Source organism: Melozone crissalis, unplaced genomic scaffold (assembly GCF_028551555.1).
Source record: "Melozone crissalis strain CALT ecotype California unplaced genomic scaffold, PUWL_Pcris_2 ptg000006l_1, whole genome shotgun sequence".
In the NCBI taxonomy this organism is placed as follows: domain Eukaryota; kingdom Metazoa; phylum Chordata; class Aves; order Passeriformes; family Passerellidae; genus Melozone; species Melozone crissalis.
In genome coordinates, this window is record NW_026535784.1 from 35,439,275 (window position 1) to 35,460,271 (window position 20,997).

General features: G+C 40.8%; 2 protein-coding genes across 2 annotated transcripts; one reads left to right on the forward strand and one right to left on the reverse strand.

The window, feature by feature from the left end:
* Nucleotides 1-67: 67 nt before the first annotated feature.
* Nucleotides 68-19,980, reverse strand: ETFDH (electron transfer flavoprotein dehydrogenase). Its single transcript, XM_054291775.1, has 13 exons — nucleotides 19,895-19,980; nucleotides 17,779-17,925; nucleotides 17,135-17,364; nucleotides 16,209-16,290; nucleotides 15,832-15,950; nucleotides 15,446-15,523; nucleotides 12,745-12,891; nucleotides 10,854-10,994; nucleotides 8,749-8,892; nucleotides 3,708-3,876; nucleotides 1,810-1,992; nucleotides 1,241-1,462; nucleotides 68-932 (listed from the first exon to the last, which is right to left on the reverse strand). The coding sequence occupies exons 1-13, from the start codon at nucleotides 19,926-19,928 to the stop codon at nucleotides 769-771; spliced, it is 1,860 nt and encodes a 619-aa protein (XP_054147750.1). The 5' UTR covers nucleotides 19,929-19,980; the 3' UTR covers nucleotides 68-768.
* Nucleotides 19,981-20,239: 259 nt separating this feature from the next.
* On the forward strand, nucleotides 20,240-20,667 carry CUNH4orf46 (chromosome unknown C4orf46 homolog). Its single transcript, XM_054295949.1, has 2 exons — nucleotides 20,240-20,401; nucleotides 20,497-20,667. Exons 1-2 carry the CDS (start codon nucleotides 20,240-20,242, stop codon nucleotides 20,650-20,652), a joined length of 318 nt encoding a protein of 105 aa, XP_054151924.1. The 3' UTR covers nucleotides 20,653-20,667.
* Nucleotides 20,668-20,997: the final 330 nt, after the last annotated feature.

Sequence of the window (20,997 nt, forward strand, 5' to 3'; positions counted from 1 at the left end):
TGTGGTTTTCTCTTTTTTAAGCTGTAGGAACTTGTGTTTTGCAACTCAGGTATTTTTCTGATGTATAAAGCAATGGTGGTTTTCACAGCTTAATAGTGCTTCCTGAGCAGCTTGGTTTCACATGAAGAGAATGTAGGCATTTTCACAGTTCCCATTAGAGCAGGCCTGATTTCTTGTCCACCAGCATTTTTATTCCTTACATAGAATGAAGATGCAGATTTATTTTTTTTTAGAACCACTTTACAAGAGGTATTCCCTATTATCATCATCAGAAAAAAAAACCCCAAAACCGCACCCCAAACTGAAAATTTGATGTAAAATGTAACACTTTAAAACAGTGACAGTTTTCTAGACTGATTTATTTCCCTGACTGCCAGGTATGATTACATGTAAATCACTCCATCTAGAGAGAGAAAATACTTTTTTAAAGGTGGGTACTAAATTATTCCACCACAATACGCACAGTTCCGGGTATGGCTCCTGCTGTCACTGAACTTCAGCAGTACATCCAAGATCCAAAGCTCCTTTCTCAGTCCTGATAAGAACTTTTGCCTGCCATACAGCTCCTGTAAAGAAGTGCTATTAAATAAGGCTAGGGTTTAACCAGAAGGCACCAACTTTGTATTTAATGCAACAGTCAAATGTAAAATTCAGAATTAGTCTCAAACTCTTAACATTCAAGTCAGTGCTGTACATTAATTACGCTGCAGCATAAAATACTCCAACATATTTGTTGGTGATCAGAAGTCACTGAATTGATCTCTTAGTTTACATTCCATTATAAGCTGGTCCTCCTCCACCTTCAGGTACTACCCAGTTAATGTTCTGACTTGGGTCTTTAATATCACATGTTTTGCAGTGGACACAGTTCTGAGCATTTATTTGCAGCCTTGATCCTTCTCCTGATTCCAGAGGAACATACTCATAGACTCCTGCAAAGACAAGAAGGGAGCTATCACTTTGCTGAACAGCTTCCCCTCTGCATGTATATTCTACTTACTAGCAAGTGTAACAAGGGAAGAATATTACTAATGTGACTTAATTCCCTTCTAAAACATTTAACAGTTATTTCATCACAAAAGTACTGCTAACATGTTTTAAGACCTTCAACTGAACCCCCTTCTTGGAGGAAAATTGGGATGGAATGCTTGAAGTACGTAGGAGGTCAGGTGGACCCTTCCTGAAGTACTTAGTCTTTCCTGTTGCAGAAACAGCTAACCCACACATTTTTGTTACCTACCTGCAGGACAAAACCTTTGCTCCGGTCCATCGAATACAGCCAGGTTCCTGCTCACAGGGACGCTGTCATCTTTGAGAGTTAAGTGAGGGGGCTGGTCATCTTCATGGTTTGTACCACTTAAAGCCACAGATGACAGGAGATCAAAACTGATTTTTCCATCGGGCTTTGGGTATTCAATAGGGGTGCAGTCTTTGGCTGGCTTGAGCTGAGCATAATCTGGTCCTAAATACATTTTAAATAAATTTCAGTGTAGAATTATTGTAATTTGCAGTTACTCAAGAACAATTGAACTAAACTCTTTTAACTTCCCTTGTCATCAGAATGAAGTACTTCATAGAAGACAGCCTTTTTCACGAGACAAATATCTATACCAAGTTATACTAAGCAATGTTTTAATGTCTTAATTTACATTGTATGGTAGCTGATACGAAGGTCTGCTTCAATTTTATCATCCATTTCTTTTGTACACTTTAAGGCCTCATGACTGGACCAGATGTGCACTAGCAGAAACAGACCAGAAAAGATTGACATAGAAATTTATAATCTTCTTCAGGAGATAATGAAATTACCTGGATGTTTTAATGTCCATGGTTCCATTCCTCTCAGTATCCAATAAAATATGCCTGTATATATCATTCCTCCATACACACCAAGTGCAGTATGGCAGGATGGTCGGATGTTTCTCACCGCATACAGCTCTTTCCACACCCAGGACTTCTTCAGGTTCTCTTCATATTCTTGCACATCAAGTCCTAAGGCAGTACATTACTTGTTAGGTACCTACAGTGCATCAAGACTATCCTTGAAATAAAAGAATAAATGCTGAATAAAAGCAACTGCTAGCAATGAAATCAGCAAAATGAGAATTTCAGAACTGTAAGCTAAGAATATACTAGACAACATGTTTCAGCCTCTCGAATCAAGAGATGTGTTTTGTTGGCAGATATGTACAATTCCTTTGTAGCCTCTATTAAATGAGCCACAAGCAGCATTACATTGTCTCAAAACTCAGCAAAATATAATCAGACAGGTGGCTCCATGGCACCTCTGTGGGAAAGCAGCTACTCACTCACAGAATCTGAGTGCTGACCAGGACAGTCCACCTGTGATCCAAAGCCAGGTTTGCAATTCTAATGTCAAGTTCTAAAGCTTTTTCCAGAGAAGTTTTGCAACCAAAGTCCCATTTCAGTAACTATAGCTATGGTCCAACAGATAATGCCAATACTAGATAATTTCTCCCTTTGTAATTAGCACATTCATGAGATGTATTTGACTGCAGACTTTTGATTTAAACTCTTTGTATTCTTTACAAATACTAGACATTTCACACTTGATACATCTACCACAGTGTAGTTAAAGCCAAGTAATTATATTTAAAAATAATCTTTCTTCAAATGAAGATTATTTGAGAGCTTTCTCTTCACCACTCTCCATTACTACTGTGGAGGAATAAATGTTCTAAATAATGAGTTTTAAGCCCTGTCTACATATGAAAAGCATGCTTCAGTCCATATTTGCCATAAAGTCCATTATCTCTGCAAAGAGAAGGAAGTGGGCTGTAGCAGTCCAGCCCTGACAAGACTGGAAAACAGCATATAAAACCTGTCCATAATCAAACAGGAGTGGCACACTACCCACCAACAGTGTTTATAGCTTCAGATGGATTCTGAGCATTTTAGCATGTCTAGCTGAAGTTTTAATTGTTCAGCACACCTTCTGTGTATGGTGTGTTTCAGCTGAATGAGAGCTCATTAGGCCTCAATCCACCAGTACAGACAGAAGATTTCTAAAATAATCATGTGGCACCTGGGTATAGTCTTAGCTCCAGAGTGACCAAAACTCTAGTTCTCTTTCTCTCCCTACAGATTTTATCAACAGATTTAGGGGGACAACCAAGGCTTAAACAAATCACTACAAGGTGGTCAGGACCAGGTGATTACTACAATGTGCTTGTATTATGTATAAAATAAAATACACATAGTCTCAAACTGAGACAACTAAAAGATTAAAAGACAGAAAAAAGGACTGGATGAAAACAGGATCCTAACAACAGTAAGAGCAAATTTGAAAAATCTCGTGCTGCTTTGCTTCATCTAATCTATTCCCTTTTTTTTTCTTGTTTCAGCAGGCTTTCAGTAACACCTTCTGAATCATAAAGCACTACTTTTTATTGTGTTTGTAGGAACAAAACTATTCTTGTTTACTTACACAGGAAGCATAAGCTTACTTTTCAGATGGTCATTAGAGCTTCTAGCAGTAGGATCAATACTTATGAATAACAGCAAATATTAATTTCTTTAATAAATAATTTGACATTATCAATAGTAAATAATAAAATATATTTTAAACACACCCATTTCATGATTTATTCCCATTTCCAACTAATTGTTTCAGCCTGATTAATTACTGCTGGTGGTGGTTCCAATTGCACACAAGGTAATTACAAATCAAAGTAAAATGATCTTACCTATTGTCTTTGATTGGAGATTTTCATTGGTTAATCGACTAAAAATGGCTTCTGAAGCCAACATGCCACTTTTCATTGCAGTATGTGTTCCTTTGATCTTGGGAACATTCAAGAGTCCAGGACTGCAACCAATTAATAATCCACCTGGGAAGGTGAGTTTGGGTATTGACTGAAGGGAAAACAGAATGAAAGGTTTTGTTCTTGTTTGGTCTTGTTTGTTGAAGTGAAAATAACATTCTGAAATTAAACTGGCATAAGGCTTGAGTGTCCTTTGCATTTTCAGACCTGGCACATGTACTCTCTAAACATGCACCAGTTACTCCACTTACTCATGGAATTTGAGCACAGTATGCACATAGGAATACAGACACTTTACTTGTGCGGAGTATAAAAGTGATATTTTCCGTATATCCTCTCCACACCTGCCTTATCTGCAGCAAAACTCCAGTAGTCACCCACCAATATGGTGTTTCTCCTTCAAGCTCAAGTAAATGTTTTAAAATAAAAAACCCAAACTCCCATTTGTTTCCCTGATTTCCACACAGTAAGTTGTAGTCATCTCACCTCACAGTGCTTTTTTCCACAAATTTTTTTCTGTGAAACTGCACACTGCTATCATACCTGCCCCCCTCCTCCTTATTTTAGAAGTTGCTCACAGTCAGCAAATATATTTTGGTGCAAAATCACCATCTTACTCCCATTCTGTAAGCATAATGTCATAGAGTATGGTCAACTCACAAACCTAACACAGCCAAGATGATTTGGTCAGGTCAATAGTATTAATATACTACGTTATACACCTATATTGACTGAGGAATACCTCAGCTACCAAGGTGATTAAGATTTTACACTGGAAACAGCTTCGAAGTGCAGATTGACTGCAGAACTTTGAGCAGAAAGGCCTGATCAAAGCCTAAGTCACAAATTGCTGAAGTTTTGAACATACCCTTCCTCCTAAAGTCTTTAGTGCTGAGCAGCACATCTTAATCTAGCATCCTGCTTTTATTAAAACTGTCTGAAAGAATTAATTTTTCAGTAACCTAAATACTAAACAAGTAGTTGAATTTCATGAAAAATGTCAAAAAATGTATCCCTTGGAATTTAGGGTAACCCAAATCAATAGTTTTGTTTCTTCTGCTTGTTCAATTGTTACCTCTTTACTAGTCACTCAGGACTGCTTACTTTTGTATAGTCATATAGCAATCACTTAAAAGTTAAATTACACAGCATTTCCTCTGTGTTTTGTGCAGTTTGTTTAATCAGAGACCTAGTGATTTGGTTCACATAAAAGGTAATTCAGGCTGAAAGCACAACGACAACTTACTTTTCTGGGAAAAGAAGTTTCAAGTTCAGCTACATAACACTATTTCAAAGAGATTAAGTATGTGGGATGTTCTCTCTTTTCTCAGAAAACAGCCATCCTATGTTATCTATTAGGATTCAATGGTGCAGCACTGACATAAGCATAGAAAGACTTCTTGACTGATTCTGAATTGCATAGGAAGATGGTGATCAAGTATTTTTCTTCTGCAAACACTGTTTCATGTAATATGCACAGTGACCCACCATACTGCTAAAGAATAAATGAGATTAAAGATGAGTCATGTAACACAAAAGGTAGCACATACTGCAGCTGTGGTAGTAATTCTCATTATTAGTACTATGGCACTTGGAGCCTGCTTTCATAGTCAGTGGAAGAAACACATCATGCCTCTGAGATACAGAAACAAAACAAGACTGCTTTAGAGAAGGAGAGACACCTGCTCCCTGCAGAGTCTTTCCTGCTGGCAGACAGGAAACCTCATGTTCTTCCTCCCCTTAGGTCCAGACCAGGGCTTACAATCTGTTAAGTGAGTCTAATGTTTGACACTTAAATGGGTTGTCAGGTTTTCCCCCCCGATATTCACAGCATACACTGCTCAATAACTGCAACACCTTTTTCTCCACAAAATTCTTAAACCTTTCAAAAGATTTTGATAAAATAGAGACCAAATAGAGGGTGCATGGGAATTTAGGTGCTTTGTTTTGTAGTTTTAATAAATATTATAAATAGTAGCTACAGAGATTAAGTTACTAAACTCTTATCTTTCCTTCCACAGACATTAAAAAACACATGCACTCTCTCTCCCTCTTCACTCTGTGCTAAAGATTGAAGATCATGGTCATTAGGGTATCTATAACAAAAAAGCTGAAGTTGGTGGTAACTCTATACACCTATTTGATGCAATTCTGTTACCAAAATCAAAAACTGGAGCTATGGAATGACTTACATAAGAAAATATTCCCGGACTACAGTGATACAAATGAGTCAGACTGCTACAGTTATTAATCAAAGCAACACATGCAAAAGAAGAGCTAATCTTAAAACTCTTCCTAAGTGAATCATCAATAAAGCTTTTTTTTACTGAAGCCATGTATTAAAAAAAGTCTTTTAGAAGAGTGACTTCATGATCACCTAATCAAATCTATTTACAGGAAATTAAAAAACCCCACCAAAAAACCAATGAAGCAAAACATGCTTTTATATTAGGAACAATGGAAAGTAAGGGACATATTGGTTTAAATCCAACAAAGATGTTCAAAGATGAGGCAGAGATGTGCGAGGTCTGTAGTTCTACTATGTAACTTAGCACAATGTCTGTAAGTGACTTAAAAATACTGTATTCTTTCAGCTATAGGTTTTGAGTATAAGGAGGGTGCAACTAGTCACACTCTGGCTACTTCACCAAAGCCAGAAATTCAATGACTATGTGAGAAACCAGGGCACAGGGTGGAAAAAGAAGCCCCTCTTGCATAGAAGTCCAGATTAGAACATCTTGGTATTTTTCATGGTGTCTGTGCTAACAGTGGAGTGGCAATGGTTTTTGAAATAAGCCAGTAACACAGCTGTGTTACAATGTGATATGACATATTTCCACTACAGAGTGGACAAAATCAACGCTCAGATTGATTAGATGTGCAGCATGGGTGTAATCAAGAAGCTGCTTCCCAAACTCACATGACTCACTGGCAGGAATGCACACTGGGGTCAAAGCCTAACTCCACATGACTGTGACAAGAGTGAAGCTGTGATGAAATTCTGCTTGTATTGCAAGAACCTCGTGAAGCCACGTTTATACTGAGAAGAGGTTCAAAAAGGAAAGGCAAAGTAGTCAGAGGGCGGAGTGGCATGGCCCCACAGACAGGCTGCAGATCATGGACACTGAAGCTAGTTTTAAGGTCCAAACTGAAAGGAGCATCTGGAAGATGGATCTGGGAGTACAGAACATACTGCCACACCCTGTGTTTCAAGATGAGAAGCTAACAGGTTGAATGTACTTTAAAACTGTTAAATATAAACTCCAGACCATTTTTTTGCAAGCTTTTCCAGCCCTTTCAGCTGACCTTAGTCAGAAAGGTCAGTATTTGAAAGGAAATGTATCAATCAGACAGTCTTAAACAATACATATTCAAAATTTTACCTTTTGCACTACTTAAGTTAACAAAATGAACAAAGCATTCCACCTCCCAAGAAAGCAGAAACTCAAAGTCGAGCATGAAAGAAACTCAAGGTATTCGTACTTGAAGAGGTAAAGATTTACCTACCAAATTACATTACAGTTTCAGCACCATCAGTGACTTAAGGCTCAAGCACTGAAAAGGAGTTCTTTTTGCTGGGATAAATAAGTAATTTGGAAGACCCCAAAAGAACAGATCAGTGGTACTACCCCGTCTTCCCCAAGATTCCACGCAAAACAAAAGATAGATGGCATCTTTGCTGCAGAACATTCTTGACTGCAATATAAATTCCACTTCACTGGGTGCTCATAGCTTGGACAAACACTCTGCTGGGTAAAAACTCTGGATGTCTGGGCTCAGAGAATGTTGGTGAGTGCAGTTACATCCAGTTGGCAGCCAGCCACTAGTAGGATTCTGCAGGGCTCAGTACTGGGGCCAGACCTGGCTAATATCTTTATCAATGACCTGGACAAGGGGATTGAGTGAACCCTCAGTCAGTCTGCAGGCAGCACAAAGATGGGTGGGAATGCTGATCTGCTGCAGAGGGATGTGGACAGGATGGTTCTATGGACCAAGGCTGATTATACTGACATCAGTTAGGCAAAGTGCTGCGTGCTGTCCTTGGGTTACAACAGCTCCATGCAGTGCCTTAGGCCAGGGGCAGAGTGACTGGAAAACTGCCCAGCAAAAAGGACATGGGGAGTCCTGCCAGCTGAACATGAGCCAGTATGTGCCCAGGTGGCCAAGAAGGCCAATGGCATCCTAGCTTGGATCACAAATAGTGTGGCCAGCAGGACCAGGGCAGCGATTATTTCCCTGTAGTCAGCACTGGTGATGTTGTATCTTGAATCCTTTGCCCAGTTCCGGGCCCCTCACAAGACACTGAAATGCTGGAGTGTGTCCAGGGAAGGGCAATGGAATTTATGAAGAGCCTGGAGCTCAGGTCTTATGAGGAGCAGCTGAGGGAGCTGGGGGTGTTTAACCTGGAGAAAAGGAGACTCAGGGGGGACCTTACTGCTCTCTACAACCACCTGAATGGAGCGTGCACTGAGGTGAGGACCAGTCTCTTCTCACAAGTGGCAGGAAGGGAGGAAAGGGCTCAAGTTGTGCCAGAGGAGGTTTAGATTGGATGTTAGGAAAAATATCTTCGTAGGAAGGGCTGTCAAGCACTTGCACAAGCTGCCTAGTGAAGTGGTTGAGTTGCCATGCCTGGATAAGGCATATAGATGTGGCACTTGGGGACATGGTTTAGTGGTGGACTTGGCAGTGGTGAACTAGTTATTGGACTAAATGATGTAAATGGTCTTTTCCAATCTAAATGTTTCTATGATTCTGTATTTCATTTAGAAAGTAAAGTGAGGATGTCAGAAGATTTTCAGTACGACAGAGCCTAAGACTAGCTAATCTCAGCAGCCAGTACCCAGCAAGACAAGAAGCTTTTTCTGTCCAGCAAAACATTTGGTATAGCATGCAAACCAAATCTACAGCACTAAATATATGGCTATAGAAAACTCAAAGATCAAAGCTTTGTGAAAAAAATTACCTGGATACCACCTTCATTTAACGCTCTGGCACCATAGGCTATCCTTGTTCCACCCTCCAAAGTAGGCTGTACACTAGGATGATGCTTCCACCTCTGAAATTCTCTAAATGGATTCAAATAGGGATTTTGATAATCTAAACCAACCTTAAAAAAGGAAAAAAGTGCACATCAATAAAAACAAGGTATGAAATTTCAACAAAAAATTGAAATCAAAGCAATTGCATATTACCACATCAAGTCTTTAAATGTATTTTATTCTAAAGCAACCTCAGGATCGTTCTACTTAATCTACTGCCAAAAATATATTTTATTAATGGTACAGCAGGAGCAAATCTAAAAATCTGCTGCTTCAAGTCTGCTCTTGTCCCCACCTGAAATATGGAAAATATTTAATTGCATTGTAACCTCCTTTCAGCTGTCTTTGGCATAAAAAGGATTAAATTAAGCATGACTTAATGGGTGGGATAAGCAGCAAAACTTGTTTTAAATCTGCATTTCATACCTCTGCCCAAAAAAAGCTGAAAAAAGAGGTAAACAATTATTTTTTGATTGTTACGTCCTTGAGCTCTCATACTTTAAACAGTTCTTCAAATTGTTTAGTACTCAATTATAATTTCCAATTAGGTGCCATTGTAATAAAGCACAGGGGAGCAATGATGAAAGCAGAAAATAGGGTAAAATAGATTGCCAGTGGGCTGGATGCTCAGGATTCTTATACATTTGAGAATATGACCAAATATATACTCTGCACTTCCCATCTTTAAGATATTCTTAAAAAGAATTCTCTTGCTGAATTTTCCTCTTTTGAGAAAGGGATTATTTCTGGTTCCTGTGAGCTTTATTGGAGATAAGTAACAAAATACATCATGAGTCAGCAGCAATCAAGACTTTGGTATCTGTGGCAGCTCACTGCTTTTAGAGCAGTGCTTGCATCTGAGCTGCTGACAAGACAAAATTAATGAACAAGTTCCAAAATAAGGGTAAAATAACCCTACTACAAGAATCATCTCAGACTGAAATAGGTATAAAGTTCAAAGACAAAAAAGTGATTGTGTGTTCACACAGAAGTTGATTTTTTCCTCTCTGGAGAGAATATGAATGTTACTGATTACCTACCATTCTCTGCAAGAATCAGAGCTCTCAGCCCTTCTAAAATCAAACAGAAATTGAGTATCTACTGTATGTACTTATTAATTCCAATATTGGAAATCTTTACAGGACAAGTATGCGTGTCTGAGAAAGCCAATGAATTTTTTTCAATGCTTCTTACAAAAGAGTTAGACAAAAATAGAATTTTTCCACACACTCTGTAATCCTTCTGAAATCTAGGAGACAGAAGTGTCAGCTCAGTCCCATGCTGCTGAAAGTCCCATTTGTATTCTTGACTCTTACAACATCTGTGTTGAAGCATGTGCACAGGGTAAATAGTGAATTTTTCATTTTGAACTGCAGGTGACAGAGAGTATTTCCAATCCCTGCTCCTCCTTGCATCACCTGGCTGCCAGAATGACACCAGACTATCTCTGGAGATCTCACACTTCTGATAAGTGGCAATAAGCAGGAAGAAGCTGCCTGCCCAATTCAGAAAGGCAGTTGCTAAAGAGGGCAATCCCAACAGGGGTGGAGAATACCAAAACCAAAGTGAAGAGCTCAGAAATGAAAGGGACATTGCTAGTAGCATTGCATTGCTTCCACTTTAGACACTTCTCCCAAATAGTTGAGTTACACACAGGTTTGACACATGGATTAGGAAATGGAACTGTAAAAAGTGCATGTGATTTAGATTTCCTAACTTACAAGAAAGTTTTGAGCACAGTTTTGATTAGTCATTTGGTTTTGCCATTACCAAAATTTGCTTTGTTTGCAAAGAAATTATGAGGAAGTTTTCTAGTTGGTCTCAATAAAAGACATTGGATTAAAGACAGATTAATATGACAAATTAGCCTTCCCTAGTATGGGCATAACCACACTTAAGATCGAGAAAGGATAAAATTTGGTCAATTCCTATTCTTGTATTTACATTTTCTCATTAAAACAGAGAAAAGAAACTGCATAAAAGGAAGATCAAACAACATCTAAGAATTAAAAAAACTAACTTCACTTACCACAAATCCAAGAGCAACTAAAGGCTCAGGCTCATTTAAGTGATAAAGAAAGGATCCTCCATACGTATGTCTGTCTAATGGCCAGCCTACAGTATGTTCCACTCTTCCTGGTTTCCATTTTGTTTTATCAATAGTCCATAACTGAAATGAGGATGACCAAAAAATTACTTCACATTGCAAAGCAATGGCTTTTCAATAATATATTAAGAGACAAACACACAATTACATATAGGAGAAACTTAATTTACTCCTATGAGCAATGCAAAAATTCAGACAGCAAAATACCAACTGTTCAGTAAAGTTTTTTGGATTACTATTTGAGGTTTTCCCAATACCTCTCTTAAAATGCTGTGTATCAGAAAATGTGACTGAGACTCCAGTACTACACCCAAAATTTTCATTCCAAAATTCCTAATATTAGTGACTTTGACAGATCCCTCTGCCACAGAATGCAATGCTTATGGTGACTTCTTTCTTTGAAAGTATTGTTTTTTCATACGATTCTATGAATTATCTTGTGAGTTTTTCAAGGTCAGGACAAAGCAATATGCCTGAGTTGATCTAAATATTTTCTGCCAAACAAATTGTCCCATCTCTGCTGTCTTCTACACATTTTCAGTGCTCCACTGACCCATGGTGAACTCAGAGAAGCATTTTCATGTGTTCAAGATTGAGTCAATTTTCTGCTCATTTCACAAAACATCTTTGCACCATGGAGGTACATGCTAGGCACAGTCTAATGGCAGGAGGGCAGTTGAGCACCACAGATCAGCCCAAGCATTGAGGGCACACCTACAATAATGTTCCAGTTTAGATTAAGGAGCACATTTTTGAGTGGGACTTCTGATTCCTCCCACTTACTGTGTTTTGACTCACATCATACAGCAGCCAAAGCATGAACTGGATTCCTTCAATGTGAAACTCAAAGGCAGGGTCCTAAAAGTCCATCTAAAACATTCCAGTCATGCAAGGGCACTCAGTCTATGGGACCAGATGACAGCTAGTCCAAAGTAAAAATAAACCTGAGGCGTGCATAGTATGGACAACAGCTCCTCAGCACCAACTACTTCAGATCCATTCCTACTGGACTGCACTATTTGCTAAAGCAGGCAGTCTCATCTGGAAGTAAGGGAACTCTACAGGAAAACCCCTCTTTAATGACAATTTCAGTATTAGAGACTGTAGCTAAGATTATGTCATATTTACAGAATGATTATTCTCTACAGAGTGTAAACTCATCATTTAACTAGTACGTGCTTTATTTAAAATATTTAAGTAATTCTGTTACAGTCAAAACTCTGAATATATTCTAAAATAATACAGCTCTTTTTCATGAGTGATATTTCCTGAGTATAGAATATTTTAAACAGGAAACCTCATTCCTATCCCAATTTTCTATGCCCAATGAAGGAAGTTTTTTTTAAAAGAAAGGCTCATCCAGAAGGTGCTTCAGAGACCACGACTCATCATCTGAAACAGCTCTCCTCTCTCCCTTTTACTAACATACAGAAAGCCCACAGCAAGCATTTTCTTCCTTCCTCATGTACTAAAGCCCCCCCAAAATTAGGCAGCACAAATTCCTTCCTTGTTTAGCAGATATATGGAAAACAGATATCACAAATGACTGTAATTTGAAAATGTTACAGAGCAGATTCACAGGTACCTCTAGTTATAACAGATACAAGAGAAGCAGCAGCTGAAGTGGAACAGTCACAACATTCAGAGAGGATCTGCTCTGATCAGCCTCAGAACAGCAAAGATTCTGAATTTTCGAAGTGTAACTCAAATTCTTTAATTCTTATGTCCTACAAAAATTAGCTAGAAAGCAAACGGAATCCACCTTTAAGTCTCATGCTATTTTCTTTAATTGTTAAAATGATGCAAGTGGTACCTCTTTCAATCCAATGCCATAGCTCTGGGGTTGACAATTCTCCCTTAGATTGTATCTTTTGTACAGCTGTTTGGCTAGATGTCCATGACAACCTTCAGCAAAGACTGTGACTTTAGCATGGAGTTCCAGGCCTCTTTCAAAGGTAGCCTGCAAAAGTACAGCATTTCATCAGCAGTTAGGTCTGTGCCACACCAAACTCACAGCAAGAAAATGGAGAGCAATAAAGTGATTTTACACTACTTGGTGACACAGCTCAGACACTACAGACCATTGCAAATTATGGCTCTAGTTCAGTTGTCTTTTCCACCCAACCAGGATGCACCCCTGGCAAGTCTTGGAAGGGGATTCCAGTGGAGCAGCCCCACAGTGAACCACTATTCATCCCTGAAAAAGAGAATCTTTCCAGGTCAGAGAATACTTATAGCAAATCTGCTCCTTCACAAGGTGCAAAGGAACTCTGACAAAGAATCTTTACCTGTAACATCACACTTTAATTTTTGCTCATGAAGTCACATTACATTGTAATGTTTTGTGCCCCAACACAAATGTCATAGGCTAGACAGAGCTACCATATCTGAAAAACCCGAATCACCCCTGCTCCCAAAAGGACCTACCACATGACATTATCCCAATCTGGCATGTTAAAACATACAATAAAATTAAACTAGATAAAATACAACTATAAAAAAATTCTCATCAAAAATTCCAAAGAAGGATTGAGAACCAGGTAAGGAGAATTGGCATACTGCTGTATGAGTACATCACCTGCATAGGTGAGCACACTGGACAAGAATATAGATTATGTTTACAAATTTTTCATAATGAAAAAAACCTTGATTTCAGTCAGAAAGTTTGATGTTGAAAAAGACAAGGACAACAGTTTTGGATTGACTCATCAACAGTACTCAATTAAACCATCTCAAGGTAAGCCAGAATAGGTTTAAAAGAAGTTTACTGCTTTGGTTTTTAATTGTCTCTCAGGTGGAATCTGCTTGTAACTTACAAATGAAAATGTTCCCTCTAGTTGAGAATTACATTTAAAGAGGAGTCACAGGATTTTGTGAAATTCTTGTACTCTTTGAATTTCTGATTGTCAATGTGAACTTGAATTAATTTTACAAAATTCTAAACAAGAGTTACCTCTTGAATACATAGTGTCCGTTTTGAAAAGTCAAAGCTTTATATAAAACAAACTACAGCTTTATATAAAACAAACAAACTACAACTCCACATTGTAAATATTAGAAATCCATTAATTTGAAACATTTCACTAATGTGACACAGCTGTATTTCACATTTAACAACCTTCTCCAGTATCTACACAAGAATTAACATGCAACTTACTACAATGTTTTTTTACCACTGACATTTTTATTTGGTTGGTGCTGACTGCAAGGTGAGTATCTATTCATTAACCACAGTCTATTTGATTAGGCTCTGTATAAACATGTTGAAGATACTCTTGCCTTGGAGCTTATACAAACTACACCAATTTACCTGAGCCTTTATGCACTGGAGGTAGTAGCAATTGACAAAACTGACAGCTAAAAAACTTGAATTGAGTGACAGTCCAGTAAAAAAAGCTGCAGTAGAGGCACACTCATATGTACATGAAAGAAGTTAAGAGATGCATTCTCCCAGAACAAATGGAGAAAAAAAATGAATCTATGTTTTGAGGATGTTAAGAAATACATCTAAAATGCTCCTTCCTGTCTTAAAATAAACCCAAACTCCCAATGAAGCTGCACACGTTACTTGTGCCACCTTCTGGACAAAGCATGCACTGGAAAATGAGAGCTGTCTGTGTGTCTGTCCCCTACAACAGATAAAAAAAATTACACTGGAAAAATAGATTATTCCTCCACTGGCTTTATTCTCTCAAAAAAAGAAAGAGTCTTTTCTTCTCACTCCCTGCCTTAAATGGGGAAAAATAGCCCACACTTTATGTGCAAGTCAATACCTCTTTGAAACTCTAGGAAACCAGGATAAAACTTTATAAAAAAGGAAAGTAAATGTTAAGGAAAAACTTGTACTCCTAATTTATGTAGTCATATAATTCTGTGTGAAGGTTGCTCCAAGCAAATCTGAGGTGCCACATTTTCCCAACATATTTTACAGGGAAACAGCAGACTTAGGGCAGGTTCTGGATTCCACTGAACAAAACAAAAATCCAAGTCTGACACCTAGGGCAGATTACTGCATCCTTTTGGATGCAGAAACATGACCAACCAGCATAGAGGCATAAAGATTTAGTGTGTATCTTGCCCCAACAAGGTAGACAGATTGTCAGCAAGTGCAACTGTGGCTGTAAATATCAAGGAAACCAAACCAGCCAGAAGCACACTCTCTTACATGTTGCTAGTTACCAGATGGACTAAAACTTTCTATTTCACATTTGGACCTTTTTTCCAGGAGTTCCTGGAGTTCTTTGTGTTGTTTCCAGATTTCACATATGCCAAAACACCCTTACATAATCATCTTCAAGACAACTTTTATGAAAAGGCTTTTTCTACTAATCTCAGAAGAATTTTACAGTGTTCTGAGATGAGAACACAATCAATCAAATTAAATAGAGAGGGAAGACAGGTACTGAATTTTACAACTTTTCTTATGCTGCAGCAAGACTAGTGATGGCAGTAGAAGCAGATGTACCATAATTTTCATAATCAGACCCCTAGTTATGGGGAAGATAGATACTCACTTTAGGTGCTCCATCCTTCTGAATGCCTACATCATTAGTTGCTATCCCTTTCACGCTACCATCTTCATGAAAAAGTACCTTTGGAAATATTTAAACAAACAAATAAAAAACATTGTAATGAAACTGTACTCTGAATCTATTAATTAAAAGTTCTAAAGCAGAACTTCGAAACACTATGACTTAAATGGTCAAACATGAAGATTATGTATTTATTCGTGTATTGTGTGCACTTTGCTGGATCTGAGGCAGGGAATTGAGATAGAGAAATACAATTTTCACAATACATATCAGTTAAAAGGAATGTTGCACATATACAAATGATCATGACTGCACTGCAGGGGGTTCCAAAGCCACTCTTCATAAACACACACTGATGTCATTAGTACCTCAGCTGCTGCATAGCCTGGATATATCTCAACACCCAAAGCTTCTGCTTGTTCACCTAGCCAGCTCACAAGGTGGCCCAGACGCACTATGTAATTTCCATGATTAACCATCGGGAGCCCTAGGCAGAAAAAGACACACACACAAATAACACATGGGCCAGTAAGCAAAATAACCAAAGCTGTCACCTCTACAGCTACTACCTTCAAGCTAGTCTCATGTGTTATCAGAGCCATCACCTACACAGAGTGTATCACTGTAACCTATTATAGTCTACATACATTTGCTGCACTACACCAACTCAAACTTCTTTTGATTCATGGAGAAGTTCAAAAAGACACAGAGGAAGCTGACTCTCTTCTCCCTCACTAAACTTTACCTGGAAGGATTGGCACTGGAATTCTAGATGTCTTTGTTAAAATTCCAAACTTGTCTTCAGTTACAGGAGTATTAAGTGGAGCCTACAAAAAATTAAATAGAAGTAGAGGTTATGTTTTCTCAGCCAATCCAACAGAAACAACAACACAATCAAAATCAAACAAACTACAGGTTTAGTATAGCACTTCTTTAGGAAGGCACCACAAGAGAGAAGATAAAATACTTTATGAGGCAGTCATGAGGCAAGAATCAATACAACTACTGAGGTTAAAAAAAAAACAAATTTGCAAATAACATCTATTGTACACAGGCCTGTACTACATCAATAGTCTAGACCTTTTTAAAGAAGGCAGCTCAGCCTGCAGATTTATCACCATAAGGCAAACTAAAGAGTTGACAGCTGACTTCTTGCAGCTCTCAGGTGATAGCAGGCAGCTGACTGCAAGTCAGACAGCTGTTCTGGGACCTCTCTCCTAAAATCATCTTAAGCCTTTGCTACACCAGGGTGTCTGCACAGAAGTCAGTATCAGTCATCTCCAGGAAGAGCAATTGTACAGATCCAGCACATATGTCATTGGTAAGGACCAAACATCTTCCTGTTTGTTCACAGGACCTGGACTTTGCACACAGGCAGCAAGTGCAGGGCACCCCAGGCTGCAGCAGACATATTGTGTATGTGCAGTAGGACTACTGCAGAAAAGAGCAAGGGCCACAGCATATCTGTGTAAACAGAAAACATCCAGCATTGTTGAACTACAGGAAACAGATGAAAAAGAAGGTGCCCATTTTTGTTTTGTTCCATCAATGTATTTTAAAATGGTGCTTATTACCAATGGTACCAGGGACTAACTCATACCAGAATGAGTCAGATATGAAGTTCATTACACTCTAGCAATGAACTTTGGGCGTTTACAAGCTCATACATACCCCTCGCTCTTTCCAGTCTGGAAAGAGTTCTTCTAAGGCTCTTGGCTCGACACAAGCACCAGACAAAGTGTGTGCACCAATCTGAGAAGCCTTTTCCACCAGACACACACGCACTTCCCTGCTGTGCTCAGCAGCCAACTGCTTGAGTCGAATGGCTGCAGAAAGGCCTGCAGGGCCTGCTCCAACAACGACCACATCAGCTTCCTCTGCAAATCTTTCCATGTTTACCCCTTCAATAGAAAAAAATGATAATAACATAAGCCAATCTCCAATTTCTTCCAGCCTCTCTCTCACTAAAACCAAACCCTCATGGTAAGAACAACTGAAAAAATCAAGCAGATACATACTGAACAGAACTAAATCTTGTTGTGATAATCACTAAACCAAAAGCTGCTTGTATATTTTCTTTATTAAAACAAGCATAAAGTTTCCTCTGATATTATATTATAGCACTAAAGACACTCATTGTGAGATAGCAAGCAAAAATTTCATTTGAAATATTAGTACTGTATTTAAGCACAGAGAATTTCCATAATGAGAAAAAACCAACAACACATTTTAATGTCTTTAAGACTCAGCAATGACAATTGTAATAACAATGATAACAACAATAAAGCAGCTTTTAAAGAAGGCAGTGTTTGTACCTTGCCATCGTTTGTCTTTGTCCCGAGGATGAATTGTGTAGTGTGTGGTTATGCGAGGCACAGCGGCAGTGGAGGCACATCGTGAGACACGCAGCGACTGAAGGCAATCCTTCTTCATCAACTTCAGAGCATGAAAGCACTGACATGCTGCAAAAACCAGAAACAACTTCATCAAATCTGTAGTTTTTCAAATTTTTCAAAGTTTCAGAGATGCAAGAAGCACAACAAATATGACAGCTTCCCCCTCCCAAAGGCTACCCGGTGATGTGAAGATGAGAAACCATAAGCACAGATTTTAAAATTTTCAAGTAAGGAGGATACTGTGTAATTTTTTTATTAGCAGCTTCCCCTTTAAGCATTCTTTACTCAGTACACAGGCATAGCTGACATAGGAAATTAAATATACACAGGTGTCAAACACACTAAGTTCTGATTTAATTTTGAACTTCAAAAGATTTATTTCAAACTGCATTAAAAGTGACCAAACAATGGTAGAAACGGGACATGCAAGTTTAGCTCTGCCATCTCAACACGTGTTGAGACACAGAGCTTGAGGCTACTAACACAAGGCAGTTCACCTAAAGTACATGTCATGGTCTGCAGTAAAAGCACAGACCTGAACCCAAGTGTGCTTAGCCAAAGCTAGAAACAGTAGATACAGGTAACCATTACCTTTGCTGCAGATACAGTAATTGTTGTGAAAACAAATTAGAATTTCTGCACAAGCAAATGGACAGAAAATAAAGTTTCAAATTATCAAACCTATCAGGACTCTTTTCAGAGAGCTATTACATGTCATATTTTCCCTCTTTTAGGAAAAAGTAATAAATGTGTGTGATTTGTATTAAAAAAACTTAGTATCATTAGTATGAAAGTGGGTTAGTTAAAAGGTCTGTGAAGTAATTTGCCTTCCTTAATAATACTCCTTCCTTAAAGAATTTGCTTTATTCAGGGATGAAGAATACCATATGTAAAGTGGAGTATTTCTGCAAAATTATATCAATAAAATCACCATTGTGCTTTGACTGGAATGTTTAGTTGAGAATGGCAATTGGCAAGGCCAGCACAAGCATCCTGAGTCACAACCCTGCCCAGTGACAATTAGGCCAGAGGTCGCTACATGCAAGGTAGCAAGCATTATCCATGTTGGTTCCTCAACAGGAATTCTGTACCTAAGCAACATAACATAAAAGGTGGTATTATCATAGCACTTCATGATTCTTAGTTATCCTTTACTTGCAACCAGGCAGGATCTGAGAACAAGTACTCTATAAGGATATATATACACATATATATATACATATATATATAAATATATATATATATTAAAAAAAATATATATATATATTAAAAATATATATATATGTAATGAAACTTTAACTTAACTTTTAGGATTTTTTTTTATTTGACCACAAGTGATGGTACTAAGAATCACACAGCATATAAAAAAAACCAAAACAAACAAAACCAATTCATTTGCACATATGCAAAAGAAGTGAAACTCTGCTCCGAACACCTCTGATAATAACAGAGGGCAGGTTCTTGCCCAGCGAGTGCACAGGGCCTGGGCCACGACTATTGCGAGCTCAGGGACTCGGAATGCGATGGGAAACGCCTGCACGACCCAGGCAATCCCCAAGGAGAAACTTTGCGGCAGCTCATCAGTAACAGCTGTCGGGATGCTGTCTCCACAACTAATTCCCAAGTAGCTGCTTTATTTCACCCTTTAAAGCAGGTGACACCTAGCGTCCCGCTCATGTTTTTAGGCACCCCGCTGCAGGTGAATAACCTACGTCAATATCACGGAGCCGGGCCGCGGGCACCGCTCACGCACAGCGCTGTCCTCCAGCCCTCGGGCGCACAGAGGCCCTGGGCAGGGGGAGCCCTGGGCAGGGCGTGCCCCGGACAGGGCGAACCCCGGACAGGGCGAACCCCGGGTTCCCGCCCGCCGGCCCCGCTCCGGCCCCGCGCCCGCCCGGACACTGGCGCGACCCAGCCGCGACCTTTGCTCCGCCTCGGCGCCACGCCAGCCGCCGACCCCACCCGCCGCGCCGCGCCCAGCCCGCCCCAGCCCGGGCCGAGGCCCCGGGCGCTCCCGCCGGGCCGGGCGCGTTACCTCGGCCGGCGGCCGGGCAGCGGTGGAACAGCATCGCAGCGGGCCCGGCACCGTCCGCTTCCCGCGACCGCCCCGCGCTCACCCCGCCGGCCTCGCCCCGCCGCGCCTGCGCGCCCGGCCACGGCCCCGCCTCGTGCGGGCGGCAGGACTACAGCTCCCAGGGCCGCCCATCCGCGGCCGGGGCGGTGCTCGGCGGGAGCGGGGCCTGGGCGGGCCGTGGGCGGTGCTCGGCGGAAGCGGGGCCTGGGCGGGCCGTGGGCGGTGCTCGGCGGGAGCGGGGCCTGGGCGGGCCGTGGGCGGCGCTCGGGCGGGAGGAGCTCCCGGCGCGGGAGAGCCGAGCGGGACATGGCCGAGGTGGGGCCGCTGCCGCCCGCCGCGGTGTCCGAGGGATCGCCCGGCGCCCAGCCCCGGAGAGTCCGCGGCGGGAGCGAGGGGTCGGGGTCGGCGGAGCTGCCCGGCGGCGACACGCGGGAGCTGCTGGAGGAGGTGGAGATGCAGATCGGCGACGTGAGTGCGGCGCGCTGCCCCCGGGCGGGCTCCGGGGCCCCCTCGGGGACGCTGCCGGGGGCCGGCGACCCCCAACCTCTCTGCCGTCCCTCCAGGCCGCCTTCTCGCTGGCGAAGATCCTGGAGGCGACGTCGGCCGTGTCGGTCCAGGTGGAGGAGCTGGCCACCAAGTGCTCGGAGAACGCCCGGTTCCTCAGGACGTGGCGGGACCTGCTGAGGGAGGGCTATGAGTCGCTGAAGCCCAGCGGGTGAGGCCGGCCCTGCCCGCCCGGCCCGCGCTGCGGCGGGGCTCTCCTCGCCCGCCGCCTCAGGGACCTCACGTGGAGCTTTGTTTTCCCCCAGAGGTCTTACACAAATACCTGAGGGCTCTCGCATGGATGTTTTATGGTAGCCTACCCGAATAAAAAAACTTTGTATAGTTGACTTTTAGATTCTTCTTTGAAGCTCAAGCGATCTCTGACTCCACTATTTTTTCCTCTCTCTTTTGTGCTAGCGTGGTAGATACAAAGTTAGTATGTGTGCTACGTTCAGAACTCCTTACTGGTAGTGTGTCCTATGATAAAGAATTGTCAGCCCTAGAATTGTCAGCCCTCCTCT